General features: G+C 40.0%; 1 protein-coding gene across 1 annotated transcript; it reads right to left on the bottom strand.

Annotated features, from left to right (window-relative positions):
- Nucleotides 1-263: 263 nt before the first annotated feature.
- Nucleotides 264-13,833, bottom strand: wdr75 (WD repeat domain 75; the record flags this gene model as incomplete). Its single annotated transcript, XM_079230779.1, has 21 exons — nucleotides 264-1,565; nucleotides 1,851-1,942; nucleotides 2,082-2,222; nucleotides 2,602-2,661; nucleotides 2,875-3,044; nucleotides 3,920-4,015; nucleotides 4,167-4,261; nucleotides 6,113-6,293; nucleotides 6,889-7,046; nucleotides 7,293-7,468; nucleotides 7,718-7,833; nucleotides 8,491-8,550; nucleotides 8,641-8,799; nucleotides 8,933-9,021; nucleotides 9,704-9,820; nucleotides 10,125-10,195; nucleotides 10,610-10,734; nucleotides 11,812-11,911; nucleotides 12,299-12,364; nucleotides 13,372-13,501; nucleotides 13,748-13,833. The coding sequence occupies 21 exons, from the start codon at nucleotides 13,831-13,833 to the stop codon at nucleotides 1,352-1,354; spliced, it is 2,502 nt and encodes an 833-aa protein (XP_079086905.1). The 3' UTR covers nucleotides 264-1,351.
- Nucleotides 13,834-22,664: the final 8,831 nt, after the last annotated feature.

Below are 22,664 nucleotides of genomic sequence, written 5' to 3'. Positions count from 1 at the left end.
TTTGTAAACATTCTTTTTGCCACATTTCTGAATCACAATACTTTCTGAAAGCAAGAGTCCGAATACGTGCGTGTCAGTTTGCTTATACAACCTGAGGAACGTCCTCTCATAACCTTTCCTCGCCATTATACTGACAATGGAGGGAAAACGCCTTGAGTTTGGACTCTGGAAGACACACAGATGTGTAAAAAGGTGAAGGAGGAGGAAAAATCATTTAGGCAGAAATATTTAAGAAAGGCATATGTTGTTTTATTCAATTTATAGTAGAGAAAGCAGTTTAAAGTAGAGAAAATGTGTGTATGCATAAATGCCTATTGAGTTTAAGTTTTCACCCGACCCGTGGACTTTTTCTGGTTTTAACATTGACTTAGATTTTTTTTTTTATTTATGTACATAAGAAAAAAAAAGGAATCCATGTCGTAGCCAGTTATGTAAAATTAAATGATTGTGCGTTTAATCAAGGTCTTAAAATAAAGCCATTTGTGGCAAATACATTTAATTTAATATCCTGTCAAAATGTAAGACCAATCATAGAAATATGGCATGACCATAACTCTAATTGAAAGACATGTGATGTGCTCAGAGTTATTACCAGCAGACACGCAAGACTGAAATGAAGTGTCTTTTGAATCCAAAACAATGTTTTTTTGATCATTATACTAAACTCTCAACAAAGTCACACCATCCCGCGTGAACTCTGGTGGCGTCAACATCTTTCTCTGCAGCAGCAACTGGGGGGCTTGTGAAGTAAGCAACAGGGAGGCATTTTACTAATGTGCCTTGTGAGCAGGTGGTGGCAGTTTCACAAAGGATCCCATATTGCTGATGCAGGTGGAAGTCTTATGGAGCTTGCGCTCCATAAGACTTCCACACACTAAGTTTCAAGAGAAGCGAAAGGGGGAAGCTTGCATGTTGGTGGTAGCTTTGGAACTGCTTTCAAAAAGACAAAGGAATCACCCTCAAAACAAATGTCAATGTTCTGGAGCGGCATCGTCAAAATACAGACCTAAATGCATTCCAGCATTTGTGGCGAGTTTTGAAAAATACCATTCACACATGATCCCCGACAAACGGCCTCAGCAGCAGAGAATATGTCATTGTTCAATGTGTAAACCGATACAAGCATCGACTAATGACTGTAATTGCTGCCAAAGGAGCCGATACTTATGTAATAAAATATTTTACGTTTTGCAATTGAGATTTGTTTAAACGTTGACATTGTTGGTTTCTTTCCAGGAGATCCATTCTGATATAATCATGGACCAATAAAAGAAAAGAAAAAAAACATTGATGTGGTGAAAACTTTCTTTAGGCACCGGATTTGTGTGAGTGTCTTTGTTCAAGGTCGAGTTCAAGAGAGCAGGAGTCCTGTGAGCCAGCCGTGGTCAAGTTTCTTCACCCTCCTCAGTTCCCTAAGTTGGGCTTTTGTCAGAGCAGCAGACTCTGCCGACTGGCTGCCCAGTGACACCGGCTCTGGTCTTGTGGTGCTGGATTCCATTTCCCCCTCTGAATCCTCTTCCTCCTTTTCGCTCTCCATTTCCTCCTCCGCGTGTTTACTTTCCTCCCTGAGGACATGAAAACACACAGAAAAAATTGAAACGTGACTTTGCATATTTCAGAAATAAACAGTCCATATTTTTAAGTTGATGAATCATGCACAGCCTGAAGTCCATCAGCATTTTGCCGACTCACGCTGACATGACCAGACCCAGTTATTATAGTATGTTATAGAAATAATGGAAATCTAAAATATACCATCAAATTTCCTCCCCCCTCAATCAATATACACACAAATGACCACTATGAATACTAGTTCGTTTTTCATTGACCAGTCTTTGTGGACCACTGACCTGCCGTCGGTAACGGAGACGAGTAGAGACTGAACAAACATAGAACAGAGGAAAGAGGTAGAGGGCAAAACGTGGGCAGGGGTCTGCAGAAGCTGTTAAGAAAAAGAAGAAAAAAAGACATTTTAATGCACAACAAAATGACATATCAAAAAGACAAAACTTAAAATATCTGAAACTCTGATAAGTCAATGTCACAAACAAGACAAAGTGGACCAGGACTAAACTACCGACCTCTTTGATCGCAACAGAGCCCTGAGGCACAGGCATCATCTCGGCAGACAGGCTGCTCAGTGAGTCTTGATTTTCCTGTTTCCGGTGTTTCCCCAGCAACAAGTAGAACGGTGTCCTGGCAACACTGTCATCGATCACAAGCTTGAAAGGGGGAGAAAAAAAAAATGAAATCACAATGTCAGGAAAAACAGGAGAAATCTCATATTAATTAAAACAATATGTCACCTGTTCGAAGAGGTGGAGAAATAGAGTAAAGCAGAACCAAACTAAGGGGCTGTATTTGGATACTTTAGAGGAGAACAGGACTTCTAAAGAAAGGCTTCATGAATCCACGGACCGATCCGTTTTATGGAGTTTCAGTAACTTCTATATATTGTCGAGCATTTATTTCTTGAAAGTGGAGACGGATTTTTGGTTAAGCCATTTGAGTCAATCGAAGCGGCTGTTTACAAAGAATGTCGGCCGATCGACCGGAGTACCCATAATGCTGAGCAGTGGTTGGTGCCCTGGTGTGGCGTACCTGTTTGCTGGTTGCCATCAGTCTGTCTTCCTCCGCCTTAGTGGTGAATGTCATGAGGTCCTGTAGAGGAGAAAGCACATCAGCCAATAATATAAACGCAATAAAAGTACACAAGAATTAAAAAAAATAAAAATAAAAAAAATAAAAAACTACTTTTTTTTCTCCCCTCATGCTTTTCTTGATGAACTCAGAGGTTTAGCACATTTCTTTGTTTAATCTTTGTTGTAATAATAAACAGAACACATATTTAATTGAGTGTTTTTCTTGGTTTACCGTGTACTGGGTGAGGAAGTACAGCTGTGAGCGGTTGAGCCACTGGCTGCTCTCCTCACAGCTCTCCAGCATCTCCTCCCTCGGGGCAAAGACTGCCTGAGTAACCTTCCCCGAGCACACGGCCTTGAGGGAAAACACGGGCCGAGGCTCGCTGGGCTTGAACACGAACACTGAAAAATAAAGCAAACGAGCAAAAATCATTACAGTGGTTGTAATAATGTCTACTCTTCCACTGGCAGACTGACAATAGACAGTTTAATAGCTCTGATAATACATGTATTCTACATGAACCAATGATCGATCTGGCTACATTCATGAATTACATTTTTTTCTGTGATAACTGAAACTTAGTTTTTAAATAAAAGTGTAGTGTCTTTAGCCTTGCTAGCTGCATGGACTTCACCCAGCCAGAAATATAATTGACACGTATTGAATTAATTGGAATGAAATTTGGGACAGACCTTCATCGTGCCCAGAGGATGAATCCTATGGACTTAGCTCCACCATGACGTTGACAATTATGGTTTTAATTAATAAGTCTCAAAAGTTATTGGATGGTTTGCCATCATTTTGTTCCCCCATAGAATAAACCGTTATAAATTTGGTGATTCATTGACATTTCCTCTCGCATCAGCTCAAAAGTTCAATTCACTCAATATGTTTGACCTGCAAAACTAATGTTAAATAGCTTAACAGCGGCTAGCAGTCTTGTGACTTTATTGGATTCAACCCACAGCTCAAAGAAAGTGTCTTGTAGAGTTGAACCACTGACTGTACGAGGTTGTATGTTAAGTAAATGCTGCAACAAAAATACTACACAGACTGAAAGTAAATTTGGTTACATTTTTCAGATCTGATCTTTAGACTACCTCCGACACTATTACTTGCCAGTCAGGTCAGATTTGTGTTTTGTCGTGTCAGATATTCAAGTGTCATCCAACAGAAATGGTTTCTGTGGGTTGAAATTTGATTTGTAAAAAATTGGTTCCTGTGTGCTTCCAACTTAGAAATGCTAAAACTTCCGGCCTCCCAGTTTAAAGCTTACAGTCGCTGCTTCCATCCTGATAGCAGAAGGCAGCCATGTTCTCAGTGAGGGGGTCAATCAGCAGCAGGCTGACGTCCATTGAGGTGCTCCACTCCACTGCCAGAGAGGACAGGAGACCGGAAGAGAAACGGAGGTAACAGAAGTACAATTAGATATGCACAAAACTAAAACCAATGTCAACTAATTGTTGAGCGGCATTCCGCTGCTAATTTGTATTTCTGACATGCATTTCTGTGTGTCCACATACAGGAGCAGGTGAGGAGGTTCCAGCAGCAGAGCAGGTTGTTGTCGGTGGTTCCCAGCAGATACTTGGAACAGCTTAGTCTCCCAAAGCAAAGATCCCTGGTGGAGAATTTGAAAATTAACATTTGTTTCCCTGGGACTATGAAGAACCTTAATGCCACACATATTTCACAGGATTAGCTTTTGAGGAGTTTTCCGCTTTGGGGGCTTCAAATTGAAAACACGCAAGCCGAGTCCGAACACCCACCAAGAAGCAAACACACAGGACATGTGTGTCCAACAGATAAGTCAATAATGGCTTAGACTTTAAAGTACTGCCTTATACACATATTCAAAGTGAGTCTGTGAAAATTCATTTGTTAAAAAATGCATTACTTTCTTGATAAAATAAACTTGTTAGGGTAATTGTACCTATTTTAAACCGCTGGAGGAAAAAGATAAAGGAAAACAAGTTATTAATTTCTCAAGTTGCAAGTTAATAGTTGGTGGGTTTGGAGGTTAAGTAAGTGCTACACATCCATAGGTGGTAGTTATGTACCACGAGTAGTCCCAGGCAGCTGTCAAAACAGATGACCATTAACATTTTCCTGTTTCCCTCCCAACAACTTCCCAGTCTTATTGCGCTCAAATTCGCTTTCAGCTCCCAAATTTGACAGGAAATGTCTTTTCATTTGAAAAAGGGTTTCTGAAGGTTCTGAGTTCATCTGTTATGCATTAGTTCAGACAACTTTACATTCCTGTAAAAGAGCACAGAGCTATTAACTAACGAGAGACCGTTTCTAGTGTTTATTGTGATGAATAGTTTTAAAGGTTTATTGGCAGTTAAATGTTTCTCTCAGCTAGTTTCCTTATTCTAAAATAATGCAAGTCATCGCTCTCCGTTTGTCTTGTAAATATGCTTACGGCTGACTCAGTGCTTTGCTCTTGGAATATTTCAGAAAAGTGGTACAGAAACTAACAATGGTAGTTTTGTGTCCTCAGTGACCTGAGGGCCCCTTCTTGGGGGGGGGGGGGGGGGGGGGGGGCAACATTTCTGAGACTCAAGCAACATTGCGTAACTGCAGCCTGTTCCTGTGTTTCACTGACAGGCTGCATTTCTTCTTCTTCCCCAGGCAGTAAGATCCCCGTCTCCGGTGAGAAACAAGGCTCTGGACTTCTGCCAGTGTGGTAAAAAGGTCATTTAACTGTTCAAGAGCGTCCACTACCAAGGAAGCAAACAGCCAAACTCTAAATCGGCTGGTTGCTTAGTGAATTTGTGTGCACGCCGTCACTTGTTTATCAATTTTTTCCCTTAATCTGAGCCCCAGTGTGTCTAGTCAGCTCTTACTGGGTATGTACAGCACCTCTACAACCAGTATTGGGCAATAGACAGTTGCAAACGTTTTGTTCTTGCAGCAGACTTTTGCTCAGTGATGTTGAGAGCTTTAGTTTAACAACTGGCTCCCTTTATTAAAGCAGTTACTCCTGCGTTTGGCATGTCTTTTGTAATATTTATTTTTCCAATTTAAAGATTTCATGTTGAAGTATTTGTACCTGATGTGCTGCCAACTGAGACAGTAACCATCTGGCTCTTATGCCTCCGTCAAGTCATTCTTTTGCCTTCAGACACTAAATTACACTATGGTCATATTTTCCCTTTATTTGAGGATGTTTTATATTTATGCTGTGCTTTTCTTAACAGATATCTGCTTTATTGCTGTTGTCTGCCTTTTTTGGGTAGTTGTCTTTTTAAATGTAAAAATACTGATGCATAAAATAAGAGGATCGCATCGGAGTTATGGGTGTACAGCTTTCCCCTCCTTTTAGCCACCTGCACTGAAAACTATCCATTGAGCTAAACTAACACCCCTACTTCTCTAAACATTGTGAGCTTATATAGGATAAGATCTTTAAGTACAACAAACAAACTGTTCAGCACTTCAAGTATTGAGCGCATGCTTATGTAATAACCTGACGGCTTTGGGCGGCTGGGACAGAGTTGTCAGGAGCTCCCAGGAAGCCGGGCTCCACACAGTCACCACCTCCTGAAAGCTGACGGCCAGCAGAGAACCATCGGCTGAGAAACAGCAGCACTCTGGCACCAGGCCGTGATAGTCTCCGACGAAATCACACGACCAGGAAGGACCTTCATCTGCAAGAGGGAAACACAGAATGCAAAAACATTTAATAAAAATCATGTACACTTTGAATTTAAGCATTGCCTACATGCCACTGATGGTAGGATGGACATCCTGATATTGAGATTAGATATTTTAAAAAGATTTTAAACTAAATTATTGCATATTTTCAATTTGGTCAGTTTGGCCTGATAGTTAGATAGAATTAAAGGTAATGTATACACTCAGCTTGCAGTTCCTTGCTCAAGAATTTGTTGAAAAGAATTACCTATACAATGACCAAATGATGTTCTTCATCAGATAAAGTGATACATGTTATTATTCTTTTCAATTATAAAGTAACAGCCTGCATTTTTCCAGACAAAAACAGCCTTAGTTACAGGTTACCTACTCGAGCCATAAGAATGATGACACATCCCACACAGCTATGCATGCTCCTAAGACTGACTCAAGAACACAAAGTTCTTGGAGATGCAAACTCAGAATTAGAAGTCAAAGTCTACAACAGAAGGACAGCAAGTTAAAAGAGCACGGTAAATAATACCACACTAACAGATCAGACGAACATTTGGTGGAATGCACTGCCAGAAACTGAGCTGGACTGCTTACCCTCTGCGCGGGCTGATCTGGGCAGCTGCCAGGCTTTGAAGTGTCCGTCCTTGCTGGCGGAGACCAGCATGGTGGTCTGGCTGTCGGTGGCCTGGCAAAAGCACATGGCCGTAATCCGGGCCTCGTGTGGGGCCGAGACGGTCGTGTTCAGCACAAAACTGCAGGTGATACAGTAAGCATGTTACAGGGTTGTGGAAAGGAAAAGAAAAAACACTGGCCAGTACAATGCAGTAGTGAAGTTTTTATAATCCCATATAACCCGTACACTGATCTTTCCACAGAAGTGTGATTCACAAAGCTTTACAATCTTGAAAGCACTCGTAGACCAGTGTACTAGTGAGGGTTATCTGCGTCGATGACCGATTGAAACACCAACATACATCACAGAGTTTAGACGCATGTACCTCTGTGTTTGCTCGTCAAATGCCCACAGTTTCAAGTTGAACTCCAGCTCAGCATCTTTCTGTTTTCTTTCTTCCACTGTTGCCATCCAGTTGCCAGAGGCATCAAAGGCCACCTTGACCACCTCAAACTGCTCCAAGCCCGACTCATGAATGTACTCCTGTTGCACTATGTCCAGCTGTGGGAAATACAGAAGACAGATTTTAGTTAATAGATAAATCATGCCACGGTGTTGTTGACAGTATGGTTAAGTGAGCGGTTTGTATTGAAAATACCTGGTCTCCAAGTACTCGTAACCATAACTGTGCAATTTCATTTTCTGTAATAGCACATTACATCCATGAAAGCTGCAAACCAGGTCCAAAAACTCACTTGGTTTGGCTTATACGTGCCATCTTTGGCTCAGTTTATAAAGCAGAATGCTTACGTTGTACAGCAGTTTGTCTCTTTGGAGGGAGTAAAACTGCAGGTGGCCTGGTTTCCCGTTCAGCACCAAGGATTTGCTGCGTGGATCCACCATCAAGTCTGTCGTGACACTTTCTCCTGCACCAAGAAAAGAAAAGTCAAATCATTCTATACGGGCACAGAGTAACCTAGCAGATCCTACTTTTTTGTTTTATGCTTTTCTGCACACGATAAAAACGTGAACAAAAAAATTTGAACAACAAAAAATACAATGTTTTCCACATTGATCAACTACTGTTTTTTTTTATTAAAGAGGTTTGTTTGATTTCCTTAATATTTTTTTGGGAATGTCTTTGAACACAGCACTGTAATCGTTTAGAGCAGTGGTTCTCAAACTTTAAATATTAGTTATTTTTGCACAGACAGAACTTTATTTGCATTGTTCTAACAAAGTGATTGCACATGTTATTTGTTTTTGTCTGATGAAGCAATCTGGTTTACTTGAAAGGGATTTCAATTTTCTTTATTCTACTATTTGAAAAAGCACAGATGGAGTCAAAAAGTTATTTCCATAAAAATTCAGCCTGGACCATTTTGTTACAATTTTGTTTGGGGATGAACATTTTTCTTCCTCCAAATTGAGATATTTTAATATAATGGGCAAGATCTTCCTTAGAAGCAAGATTGTTTTCCAGAAACTGAAGGTAATTTATGTTAGATATGTATATTATCTATGGGCCCATACAGCCTGTTCGATCTACGTGCTGTTGCAACGGACAGAGTGTATGTACTCACCTTTGACCAGGCCCTGAATGACAGCTGACACTTTAACACAACTCTGAATGATCGTAATCTCTAAAACAAGAAGAGACAGAAACCGGTTAGCCAAACCTTCCTTCCACTATTACTAAGACAGAGTGTATAAAACAGGTAACAGCTTCTTACTGTTGTCACTGTGTGAGGTACAAAACAGAGCTCCATCAGGTGAGACGGCGATGTGTTTGATGGCCGAACCCAAGCGGGGCAGGAAGTCCCGCTGGCTCTCTTGGTTGTATCGCCACTGGACGAGCACCGACTCCAAGCCTCCACTCAACAGGTTGGTGCCTGGTGAAACAAAGCCGAAATACATACAGAGGCAGGAACAGGGCAGGCATGCATTTTTCTTAAAAAAATATATACTTTAATTGAGATGAATAATCGCTCTGAAATAGAAATAAATAAATAAGAATAAAACTACCTTCTGGTGTGAAGCACATTGCGCTGACAGCATTGTGGTGCCAGTGCAGGGTGGAGTATGTGTACTCCTTCTTGTGGTTGAAGTTTCTCCTGAAAGGATAATCAGTAATGTAAGAAACTAGAATTACACTATGTATGGCTTCGGAAACCGGTCAAGTAGCAGTTTACATCCATGACTGTGCCAAAAAATGTAATTTGTCATAATTAGCATTCAATGCTTCAGTTATGAGCCAAAACTTTTTTTGGGAGTTAACAGTGACCTTGGACCACAAAATCAAATCAGTTCATCCTTAAGCCCAGGTGCATGTTTGGGCCAAATTCGAAGAAATTCCATACAGGCAGTCACGAGAATGGACCGGACAAACACCAACGCATAACGCCTTCGGCTATGGCTGTAGGGGAAGCATAAACAAGTTTCCCTGCTACATTCCAGGTTACAAAAAGTGAAGCCAATGCAGAAACGCCTTAAACTTGCATTCTTTCTAACAGCCATCAAAGGGTGACTTCTCTGGTTGCAAAAAGAAGTGTATACAGTAGATTCTATAGACGTTTATGAGAAAATGCCTATACTTCTCACTTGATTTATTACTTCAGTAAACATGAGTTTATGGTCACAATTGCTAGTTTTAAGACTACCACGTGATTGACAGGACGCTACCACGAGGTTGTCCGGTCGGGGAGTTGTTCAGGCTAAAGAATTGTTCAAATGACGACTGATCAAACCACTGATGTGAGCGTATATGCTCCGGGTCCATCTCGTTACTACACTCACCACAAGCGAATCTTTCCATCTTCATGCCCGGTGGCAATGCAGTCATCCTTTGGGTGACAAGCAATGCACAAGAACGTGTTCTTGCCTCCCTTCTTGTTGTCTTCTTTGAGAGGAAACCTATCAACAACCACACAAGAACAGACATACGGTTTTAGTGAACTTCCTCATGGCTTTGTAGGAAAATGTGAACATCATAATTTTAAGATTCATTCTCGTTGTCACATATGACAACTTTACTTCTGACCTCTACATCATTGTGTCTAAGTAGACAAATACATAGTTTTTGTGACATTTGGAATCTAAAGCTGTGAATGGTTTGTGGTTTTACGTGACAATTTGAGGTGATAGTCTTTAATCAATTTCCCCTCTTCAATAAAATACTCCACAACTCGTAACTGAAGCATCTCACACTGTGGCTCACCTGTATGACTTCCCCTTCTTGAAGAAGTAGACCACCAGATCCAAACCTTTAGCTGAAGCAATATATTCCCCCTTTGAGAAAGAGAACATCTGGTTATTAACCCATTAATGCAGGAAGGATCTGTATTTTAAGCCTGTTCTTGAGTAAATGCTGGCGTAAATTTGAAGCAGGGTGTTAACAAAAAAACGATCATAATTGTACATTCATATATATATATATATATATATATATATATATATATATATATATATATATAAAATAAATCTCCCCCCAATAAAAAAATGTTTTATGAATAATTATTAAGTCTTTCTTCCAGCGCCTTTTACAGCAGCTCCCGCTTACTACTGAGCTTTTCTTTATCTTATCTGACTTCTTTCATGTTTCCCCTGGGGTTTGTCAAAGTTTTTGAAGACGGACACAATTTTAGATCATGGTCAAAAAATATAGTTTCCTATATCATTGTATTTTGGTGGTGGTGTATGTACCCCTCTGCCGAAGCCAATGGTTGCTGGGATGCAACTGACGTCGCTGAGCACAGCAGAAAGCTCTCGGGCCTCCACCTGCTGATCTCCGCTCTGCGGAAGATCTACCGCAACCAGCTGGAACAACTCTGCGCACACACAAACACACAATGTCAGACATCAGCCAGCTACATGCTCTTACCCAGTGACCTCTTACCCCAATTCTACTTCACACATGTTACAGGCCCTTTGAGAATAATTTGACATTTACTGTGACTAGTGACTCCTAGTGGAAGCATCCGAAAACTGCTCCTGTAAAGACCAATGCATTTGGATACACTAACGCACATCCGGGTCTGACCTGCCAACACTGATGTGTTGAAAGAAACACACGGACTGCACCGAACTTCACCCAAATTATCTAATTTGTCTGCAAAGTCTTCTATGACACATCTAAAACATCAAACAGAGTTTTTGCCAGTAAAAGCAACAAAACAAAACTTTACATTTGAATGTAGTGGTGTGAAGCTTTATAGACAGCTAATATTCCAGCTAGCCTGGTTCTGCAGTTGGGTACCACTTCAGCATTATTATTGATCACTCTGCTAATTTCTTTCAATAACAGGAGACAATAAACCCAAATAGTGAAAGCAATAATTGCATACTGTTGTATAAAAACAGATTTGGTTAAATTCGGAGCTGATATTTTACTTTACACAATTCCGTGCCTGTATTATGTATTTTTAACAATCATATATATTTAACAGGCTTCTCTTTTGATACATTCTGTGTTTTCTTCTTCTGACGCACAGCCATTGTTCTGTTAGCCATGTGCTTGTTTTAACGGCATACTCTTCTAATGCAGGAAGAGGCTGCTTAGCAGAGACCAAAGAGCAAGACAAATTTCAGCACCAGCTGACGAATAAAGTTCATATCATATCAAAGGCGTTTTTGTATGCGTTAAGATCTTCCCTGTGCGCTTATTCTAATTATATCCTTAAAATATGTTTAGTTTTCTTTACAGAAATGAATGAAATGCTGAGATGTATGCCAACTGTATATTTGAATTAAAAAGTTGTCCTACACCCCTTAAAAACAGGAAGGCCTCGTAACCTCCAATGAAGCTTTGGCGACCCCCAGGTTGGTAACCAGTGGTCCAACGGATGATGACAGAAAAGGCATCACACCCAGGCAATGACCACAATTAGAAAATAGGCCAAACCTACCAGATCTTTTATCACTTTGCGTGGGAGTAACGATAAAGAGGACTCCTCCATGGTTTGCAGATGCGTAGAAGGAGTAAACCGGGTATCCAATGACGTAAGTCTGGAAGAGATCACACATGACTGTCAGACATCAGAGAAAACACAAAACAGGCTCTTTGATGAAACAGATCTCAGGCAACTCTTCCTTCACTACTGTGGGACACAGGCTCAGCAGGAGGTAAATATACAGGTTCTGTGACAGCTCGCCACACTCCACCATGGGCACCTTGCTCGCTCTGCTGTTGAAATAACCTAAATCGTGTAGATACTGTAAATGCATGATGTCGAAAATAAATCAACACCGTGCTATAAAATGGATGGTAGCTTAATTATTAGAAAAAAATAGAAAGGCAAGTGGAAGTAAACACAGCAAGTGTGGGAGGGAGATCTGGTTGAGCCACACAGACTGCAAAGACTGGAGCGAAAAAATACAAGAATCAAGCTGTACCTTAATAAGGATGCCATCTGTGAAGTCCCAAAGCCTGACAGTGCCATCTACTGAGGAAGAGTAGACCTGCAACAAAACAGAAATGCATCATCACAGGAGAAGAAGTGAAATGTAAAAGCATTATATAAGCAGCAACTACACATGTCCTATTTCAGTAAATTAATGTATGAAGCCACTAAGAGGCATAACTCGGCCACTGAAATGTGCAAATTGCAATCAATCATTGGATCTGGACATATGCCAAAGCATACAGGAGTAAAACAGATACAATTACTGGTTGTTGAACATGTATATTTCTACTTAACACACATGTCAAAAAAAGAAAGAAAAGAGGCTTCATTAAAGAAATAATTTGCCCCTAACTAAAGGAAAGAACACAGCATATAGAACACAGCATATATTCCATGTCACAGCCAAAAATAACATTGGAAAACCGTAACAGAGGCAGACCTCATCAAATCTACAGGACATTTGATGTCGAGTGGAGTCTTTCTCCACAGATGGATGTAAGCAATGTATCAGTGCTGATAAGATTAGTCAATGTATCAATAAGACAAACAGAAATATTGTTTTTGATAATATATTCACAATCAAGCGAAAGGACACTTGCTGGTTCCCGCTCCTTTGTCAGTGTGCTGCTTCTCTCTGCATTATATAATTGTAAGTTATTTAGGTTCTGGACTATGGCTTAGACAAAGTAAACTTCCTAAAAAAGTCAGCTGGAGGAAATTGTGATTAACATTTTACTTTATTTGCTGACAACTTAAGTATATATATATATATATATATATATATATATATATATATATATATATATATATATATATATATATATATATATCGGTATCTATGGAACAAAAACAAAGGGCCTGTGTGGAAAAGCATCCCTAAACTGGTGAGGAACCGATTGCTAAGTGGTGTAAGCTCCAGAAGACTGGCCCTGGCCCTAATGCAGTACAAATATGAAGATAGACATGGGGTTTGCATTCATTACGGTACGCAGTCTGTAAAGTTATTTACTTTAGTGGTTTTACTCGCGTAGCTTTCAACACGGCGTGGTGAGACGAGCGTACCTGCAGGTGGTTGGAGGGTCTGAGCAGCACACCGGTCACCAGGTCGGTGTGTCCCCGCAGCTCGTGCACGCACTCCTCCGTGGAGGTGCTGAACACTTTCACGCGCTCTCCCGAGGCGCACAGCAGGAACCTGCAGCAGCACAAACCACAAAGTTTACCCAAAACACTGCGGTGGTCTGGACGATACCCGTGTGGTTGTAGTAACCAGGACAGGTGACTGCTCGTGCTACTTTGTAAACAGTTGTCTCGCGGCTCATGTCGCTAATGCTAACGGGCTAGCACCGGCTGAAGCTCTCTGGCTTATAACAACCTGTAGAAACGCGAGAATGTCTTTCCGCCAATAGTGAACTTTACCGGACTGAAAACACGCACTTACCTGGAGTCGTTGGTTACGACAGGCTCTCTGTAGTTTATTTTACTGCCACCTCGGTGAACCACGCGGATGTCCCCGTGTTCAACCATGTTTTTACTTAATTCAACTTCGACCTCTGGCCGCTGCGTCGTCTTCACTGTTTACCGGCGTGCTACTGCCACCTGCTGGAATGGAGTGTAAATACATGTTATTATCCCCGTTGAACATGGTTCTCTCATTTAAAGTTTTACTCGTTGCAGACCACGTGCATGCCACAGAGGAGCAACAGAGATGAAGTTAAAGCGGCTCCATCAGCTGTACTCAGAGATGGACTCAGAGCTGTCCGGACTTTATACATTAGAGACATGTTGGGAATGGCTTGGATTCCAAATGTTCTTGTGTACTTTAAGATACAGTAATACACGTGACGTTAGGTAGATATAATTATGTGAATTATGTGTTAAAACATTAAACATGAGGAAAAACATTGTCAATCTTTTACTTTGTGCACAAGCATCGTGTATACATAGAGTCCACCTCCTCTCGTCCGAAGTTTTCACACTTTATATTACTGTTGGTGTAGTGACAGATACAAAAAACAGTGTTCGCTTATCGGTACTTTGTCTCTAGACTAACGAAAGCGTTTAGAATTAGACATTTTTTCGTGATATTATATTTTATTAAGATACTATCTCATTCGTTAGTCAAAATATGTATCGTTTGGACTTCGATATAGCTGATATTTCCATTCCATTCTAATCCTTTTTTTTTGTTTGAGTACCAACGTATCTGCCTGAGTAAGGTCATTTTAAGTCAGCAGATGTTTTGCCTGTACAAAGCCAGGGCAATATTGAGAAGACTCATTAAAGTCAAATGCATTTGTTAATGTCTGATATTCAGTAGCCCACACATGAAAGAGAGGCCGCTGAGTGAGCGATTCATTCAGAGCCGTCTCCTGTCTATTCTGGGAGGATTTGTGGAAATGTTAGAGATGTATTTAATGGGTTGAAGATTCACAATGTATTGTAAAGAGGTGGCAGTCAGAGCTTAACTTCACGGACGCAAATGAGGAAGGCCGTGATGCGCTAACAAAGACGCCAAGGATGGGAACCTGTGCTAGAGTCTCAACCCAGCACATATGCCATTTTTCCTATCGACATCAAAGCAGAGTGTGTTGGACCAGGCAAGCTCATTTCTAAACGGCAGCTTCATTTCCAGTGAACCAACTGCTCTTTTGCTCCACCTCTTTCTTTCTTTCTTTCTTTCTTTCTTTCTTTCTTTCTTTCTTTCTTTCTTTCTCACTCTCTCCGTCCGTCTATTCCATCGTTCTGGTGTTCATGATGTACATTTGGTTTCAGATGCTCTTCTAGACAGTTCCTGAAATTAAAAAGTTTGGCATTACACACATTTGAATGGGTAACATCTGTCTAAAATATCTACTATGTCTAAAATGTGTTTAGTAAGAGTTGCGTGTTTTTTCATATGTTTGTGTGATACTGCTCTGTTAGGCATGTTGTACTTGAAAAGACACTGAAAGGACACTCACCAAGAAAGATTGCTCACTTCACAAAAAACATAAAAAATACTATTTACAATAAACACTGGAAAGGGCTTTGTAGGGTATTCAAGCCTGGCTATTCAAAGGTATGCACGTTTGAGCCTGAAATCCATTGACATTGGGCTGGAAACATCATCAAGATCCAAAAATGTAACAACTTGAAACACTTGTATGCAACTTTCCACAATGTCTTTATGGAGGGCAAACCTTTACACTGGCCTTCAATGATGATAGTGTTTCAGTTTGGGTCGTCAATCATTCCTAGTTGTAACCTCTCTCACCATAAACTACTAAGTCTCCCATATTTGGACAGTTTTGGGCCATTTGGAGGGCGTGGGTAGCAGGTGGCAGAGAGACTGCCAAGGAAGGTCACAGTTTGAATCCCTCAAATGGTGAATATATCTTGCTGCCTCATGCCAAAAGCTTCATGCTGAATCATTTCAGACATCTACACTGCTACCATTTTAGTAGCCTTTTGTTTTGATAAATATATTTCTACAGTTGCAATGTTTTTTTCAGATTAGTGGATTGGGAATATTTACAATAATTCCAATGCTGGCTCTCACTTCTTACAGCATATTACAGTAATAAACATTTCCTGAGGCTGTATTCCGGGTCCTTTGGTGGATGGGGAGGCAAGAGAGGACCAGGACTGAGCAGGGCTAACTGTCAGACCCAAAATGAGAGTTTTGCCGAAGATACTCTGGTGCTAGGAAACACTGCTACTTTTTTTTTTCCACAATCAACCAAATTAAAAAAGGTCCTAAAAAATATCTTGACTATATTCTGGTGTACAGATAATCAAAGTTGGCCGACTAAAATATGTACTAAATCATGGTTTCTCCAGTAACGTAGGCCAACTTTTGTCAGATTTATGATTTATGGATTTTATTGTAGACAATGAAGGTCTTTTTATTTAATTTTTAATTTTTTTAATAAAATACAAATAAAATGTATACAACAAATCAGGATGTGATTTATATGAATGTATGCTGCATTAACATAGTTGCACTCCATGCATGACTCAATATTACACACATTTATCAGTTACCCATTCCATAACAGGTGATAATAATAAACATATCTCATACTAATTACGGAAGCTGTCAGTAGTGATTTGGCTGTCGGGGGCCGTTGCCCAGAAACATCGGGCTTTGAGTGACGTTCCGGCAGCCAGGGGGCGTGGCCCAACGACAGCGGGTTTTGGCGTCATTATTTTAACGTTCTCAATGGAATGTTCGAGGAGCTTCTATAGAACTTGTTCCTATAAGAGAACAGTGTCCCTCTTTTCTCCTCATTGCGCTTGAAGACCCCACCGAGAGGACAGCAAATCTGAACTTCTCCTGAAGAAAACCACTTCAACAACTAGCTAGCAAGCTAACCCAACTCAAGCTAACGCAACTCAACCTAACCCAACTCAAGCTAACCTAACTCAAGCTAACCCAACTCAACCTTCAGTGAACAACAAGGTAATGACTCAACCAGCATATTGTTAGCCATGTAGCAATGTGTGTTTACACCCAGAGTACAAGTTAAAAACTCATTAAGTTCATTTTATTATCTCTCTAAACTTTACTGAAACATATTTCCTCTGCTCTGTGAATTGTATATTAAGTGTCCACCATAAATAAATATTGATTAAATTAACTTACATAAACTCAGGTTCAGTACAATAAGTGCCAAATAAATATGTTTCTTGCAGTTTGGCTCATTTCAAAGTTAAATATCATATTTTATAATATTGGATTATTAATACTAATTCATCAACATGTCAGCTGTATTTAAATGTAGCATGCTGTGCAGGTAAAAGCATTATACACTAAGTTAAGTATTGTTGAGTAACTTTGTTCACTATTTAAAAATGCTTCATGTTTTGTAAAAGTAACATGTTAATAAATAAATTTGATTAATAATAAGTAATGATTTTATTATTCTGCCAGTAATAGATTGATATTGTGTAGCTGTGCATTTATTTAATGATAGTTCAAATTTAGCTATTACTATTATTTTATTATAATTATAGTAATTGATCATTATTAGTCTTCTCGATATTTGTCACAGGAACCCAGTTTAAGTGATAGACAACATAGATCAGACTTCAATGTCAACAATTAATCAGAATTGATTGTTTGCATTAAATATAACTTCTAGGTGATACAGATCATAAGTAATGCACGCATGACAATATATGTAATCCTTATTGTTGGAAAGTGTTCCTAATTAACACGTTGCCAACAATCTTGTGATGTTTTTTATGAATAATATAAATGAAATCATCTTTTATCAAACATAATGTTTAGTATCTGACTGTGTAAACTGTTATAGATCTTCTAGACAGATAATAATAGTAATTATCTTGTTTGTTGTTTGTTTTTTCCCTCAGATGGCCCGTCGTTTCCAGTTCAGTGCAATCAGCAGCATGGTAAGACCACCAAGAACCTGAATGCCACGTGCTTTTTTTTAACACTTTATTAACAGTTAGTTGTTGACTACATAATTTGTTAATTAATTAATACAACTATTAATCTACTTCAATATATATGGGACTGAATCATAGTGCACGTTACACATTAATGTGATGTTACGGACGTTTACATGAGGAAATTCTCTAACTAGACCTCGTTGAATTTGAATTGAAGACCCCTGATTTATTGTATGACATTTACTTTCAATGAAGTATTACTGCATAGTGACACTGATCCTCTTAATTCACTATGTGACGTGAGAGAGTCCATATGATGCAACAGTCCTTGGTCTGTTTCCATGTGTGGAGCAGTGGTCTGATAGTTGTATTTGTATATTTTTTTACCTCTAGACAGGACGACTCGTCCGGAAGCCTTCCCTCAACCCGGACCCCAACCGGCACGCTCACCCTGGGGCGTCCCGTAAGCCAGCCTCCCTCTCCTCTAATGCCGTGTTCACACCAAAACAGTTGCGAATTTTCGCAACGCCACTTCGCCTATATCGCGCCGCAGGTGAAAAATTCGCTCTATGTGGTTAATCCGTTTTTTCGCAACCATCGCTGGGGAAAGGGGGCGGGGCTTATCTCTGTGTCTTGAAAACATTTACTATTTCCTTCATGCACCAGGTAAATAACCACTAGTTCTGCTTTATACTTGTTGAGGAAGTCCCACACACGTCGGAACATCAACCACCCCCGTGTCTGGGTTCATAACATTATCCGTAGTCACACACAGCTCCGACTCCTCCAGGACGAGTGTCGGAATGAAGCCGCTTCCAGCGCTCCTTCAGCGGACCAGCAGCAGTTTGAATCAGTAACGGCGGTGATGCCGGGCGGAGCTTCTATCTCCGTGTTTGTGAAAGCATTTACTATTTCCGCCATTCAGCATTGAAATAACCTCTAGTTCTGCTTTATACTTGTTGAGGAAGTCCCATACACGTCAGAACATCAACCACCCCCGTGTCTGGGTTCATAACATTATCCTCCAGGACGAGTGTCTGAGTGAAGCCGTTTCCAGCGCTCCTTCAGCGGGCCAGCAGTTTCATTCAGTAACGGCGGTGATGCCGGGCGGAGCTTCTCAACGCTGATTGGCTTTCGCAACTCCGCGTCATGCGAATTATTCGCTGGAGTTGAAATATTTGAACGCCAGCGAAAAAGCGGCGTTGCGACGCCGTTTCGCTTCTATCGTGACGCCCGGCGAAAAATTTGCTTTTTTGCAACCTAACGCGGTTGTGCATTGACTTAACATGTAATCTGGACGCGCAAATATTTCGCAACTGTTTTGGTGTGAACACGGCATAACTCCTCTAGTCTCTTCTCCACTCCCATTTCTTCTAGCTCCTCCTCCTCCCCCTCTTCTTCTAGCGCCTCCTCCCCCTCTTCTTCTAGATCCTCCTCCCCCTCTTCTTCTATCCCCTCCTCTTGGCTAGGCATGAGACGGTAAGCTTATCTATTCACCAGGCCATTAAAGGTTCTCATCAAAAGCAATAGTTTAAAAGAAACACACCACAAAATGACATTTAAATACAATTAAAAGCATTAAAGCGCCAAGAGAACCTGAAATCAAGACTAACTAAAATAGAATAAGACAGGAATAAAATATAAGACTGTGTAAGAAAGAACTACCTTCGTCTTTGTTTAATTGAAGACGATTCTGCTTTTCAATTATTGATTGGTCCAATGTACTCATTATACTGAGCTTGTATTGGACAACAGTCCCCATGTCATATGGTTATGTAACATTGTGTTTCATCTGCATCATTCTGATAACTTATTTTGTTGTTTTCCAAAGAGCCTCCACTCCTCTTCAGGACCCCGAAGAGCCGATGGAGATAGATCCCCCGGAACCACCTGAGGAACTCGGTGAGCCGATGGAGGTCGACTAACACACACAAACCCCCCCCCAAAAAAGTTACTTTCTCCTGCATGTATATACACACACACAACTTTCTTCTTAAAAAAAATAAAATAAATCTCCTGCATGTATATATACACACACACACACACACACACACACACACACACAAACTTCTTAAAAAACAACAAAAAAACTTGACTTTCTCCTGCATGTATATAGATGCATTACTTTTTTAGATGTGTTAAGTTGTATTTTATGTATTAAGTTGTTTTAGCTGTGGTAAGTTTTATTCAATGTAGGAGGAGGAGGTGGAGAAATTGTGAACCTTCTTATTAAAAAGGTAAATATCAATTTCTATCTTTTTTTTCATAGTGATGGATGATTTATGTTTACATTTCTTTTCTAAAGATTTTATATTTTTAAATAAATGTTCTATGTTTCTGCCTCTCTGGTTCAATATATTTCAGATTTAATTGATTGGGCCAAAGACGTGGAAGCCCTGCTGCAGGACTGGAGGAGCCAGATCCTCAGCCCTGGTCTTTCTTGGACCTCTGTTGAGTCAGGTAAACGTATCGACAAGGACCCATTGTCAATACGTTGTGTATCGCTCTCTCCATCTTTTCTCCCTCTATCCCTCTCCTCTATTTCCCTCTCTCCCTCCTTCCGGGCGACACAGTGGCTCAGTGGTTAGCGCTGCAGCCTCACAGACGTGGAGCCAAATCCAGGGCAGTAGTTTTGATCATTTGGGAAAAAGATTTGAACCTGAAAGTTCATATATTTTATTAAAAAAATTTCCAGAACTGAATCTAAAATATATTTAACCCCAATAAACGTTTCGGGTAATACACTAATTTTTTATTTATTTATTTCTGTTGAAATTTTTTTAAATGATCAAAACTCTTCCCTGGATTTGGCTCCATACACAGATTCTTTCCTCTTTCTGTCTGTGTGGAGTTTGGATATTCTCTCTGTGTCTGCGTGGGTTTTCCCCTTGTACTCAGGTTTCCTCCCACAAAAAGAAAAAAAATATTCAGCTAATTGGAAACTCTAAATTACCAACTTTAATCAATCATGAAAGGGTTTCTCCTGGTGATCAGGTGTCTCCCTTTCCTACACAAAATAAAATGAATGTGAAATCAAATAAATGTTTCTGCCTCTGGTTCAATATATACAGTATTAATATAATTGCATGACATGATGACTATAAAGAATAAGTACTGGTATCTGTTTAGTTGTGATTTTAAATAAACTGAAGCTGATAAATAAAAGGATTAATGTTACATCATAAAAGAAATTCCAAATAGTATTTTAGTTTAGTAACAGGAGCTGGTTCTATAATAAACAATTATATTCTACAGTAAAACACATATAATCTTCATCACTGAGGGGTTTAAGGATCATTTTAATATTAACATTACTCACCAGAAATGTCTATTTCCGTCATTGTGTGAGTTGATTGATAACGAGTTAATCACTAACGTCCTTTTTTCTTACTTCAGTTGTCTTACTGACAGTTAAGTTGGTGAAACTCAGTAAACAGAATCTATGTATGAACACTTTTAAAATGAAACTCTGATTTGAACTTGCAGCGTTGGATTCTCAGGTATTTTTGAACAACAAAGTGACAGAAGTCTGGTTACGAAATGTAACGAGCAGGAAATGAACAGCAGCGTTCACTTCAGATCATATTATCATTCTTAGAATAAATTAAACCAGTTTGGATCAAATAGCGTCAGTGAGTGAACTGTGTTGAGCTGCAACAGTGACCGTCTCACTTTCATGTCTCCATGTTGTTCCTCTAGAATCATTCTACAAGGTTTTATGAGCTGAAATGGACGCTCAGATTCTGCAGAAAACAAAGCTTGTGTTATTTTGTGATGAGGATTTGTGTAATTCTAGAAATTAATTTAATTATTAAATGTTTTTTTTTTGTTGAGATTATTCATTATCTTTGATTCTCATTTATATAAATTAATAATTTAGTAAATACCAGGCGTTGCTCTCGACTATCAAACGGCCAAATAACACAAAAGTAGTCGCACAGCCTTTTAAAAGACGTCTAATAGTGTCAATGTAAATGGGTCAAATGATTGTAAAGCTGTAATTAAAACTGACACCATTAATAGTCAGCAAGAAAGCTGCTGCTTAATATGCTGCAAATACGAGTCCAAGCACCAAAATACTATTATCAACAGAGAGAAAAGACTGCTGATCATGATGATGTCATTTTTATTATATGTTGGTCCCTAGAGATGCAGCTACAGGCCGAGACTGCTGGGGACATCTTAGGATACACTGAGCTCCTCTCTCCTCTTCTCTCTGCTTTTATGAATTCCTGTCCATCAATGCACATCATAACTCTGCTTCTTCCCCACAGTCTTTGAGCTTTCTCGCCTCACAGGTTTCCATGGGTCGTGGTTACATCTGGACTCTGGTCCTGCCCGACACCTTTGAACGCACGTCAAGCACATCACAAAACCACCTTCTTTCATCTTGAAAACATCGCCGTCTACGCCCCTCCCTCTCCTCTTCGGCTGCTGAAACACTCATCCTCGCCTTCATCACCTCTCGACTGGAACGCTGCAGCAGCATCCTGTACGGCACATCCACCAAAACCATCAAACTATCTGCTCTCCCACTCCAGCGCCAGAGATCACATGACCCCAGTCCTCCAAAACCTCCACTGGCTTCCCATACAGCACATACTCCAGTTCAAGATTCTCCTCATCACCTACAAAGCCCTTCACAGCCCTAAAGCCTAAACCCTTCATACCTCTCTGACCTCCTGCACCGACACGCTCCCTCCCGCAACCTCAGATCTGCAGACGCCAACCTCCTTACCATGTGAAGTGCCTTGAGTACCTTGTAAAATAAATTGAATACAATGTCCAAACTTTGAGTTTCCCTTGTTTCTTTTACATGTGTGTATATATATATTAAGAAAATTCATGCACTATAATGTACTTCAATAACCTCAATAACACATATTGCTGGTACTACTGTCATCGCTCTTGTTTTGTTGTTGCTTCAATTATTTGTCTTTACCATGTAAAGTGCCTTCAGT

The sequence above is a fragment of the Taurulus bubalis genome (assembly GCF_910589615.1).
Source record: "Taurulus bubalis genome assembly, chromosome: 15".
NCBI lineage: Eukaryota > Metazoa > Chordata > Actinopteri > Perciformes > Cottidae > Taurulus > Taurulus bubalis.
Note: the sequence above shows the minus strand (reverse complement) of the source record. Positions and strands in the feature narration are given on the sequence as shown.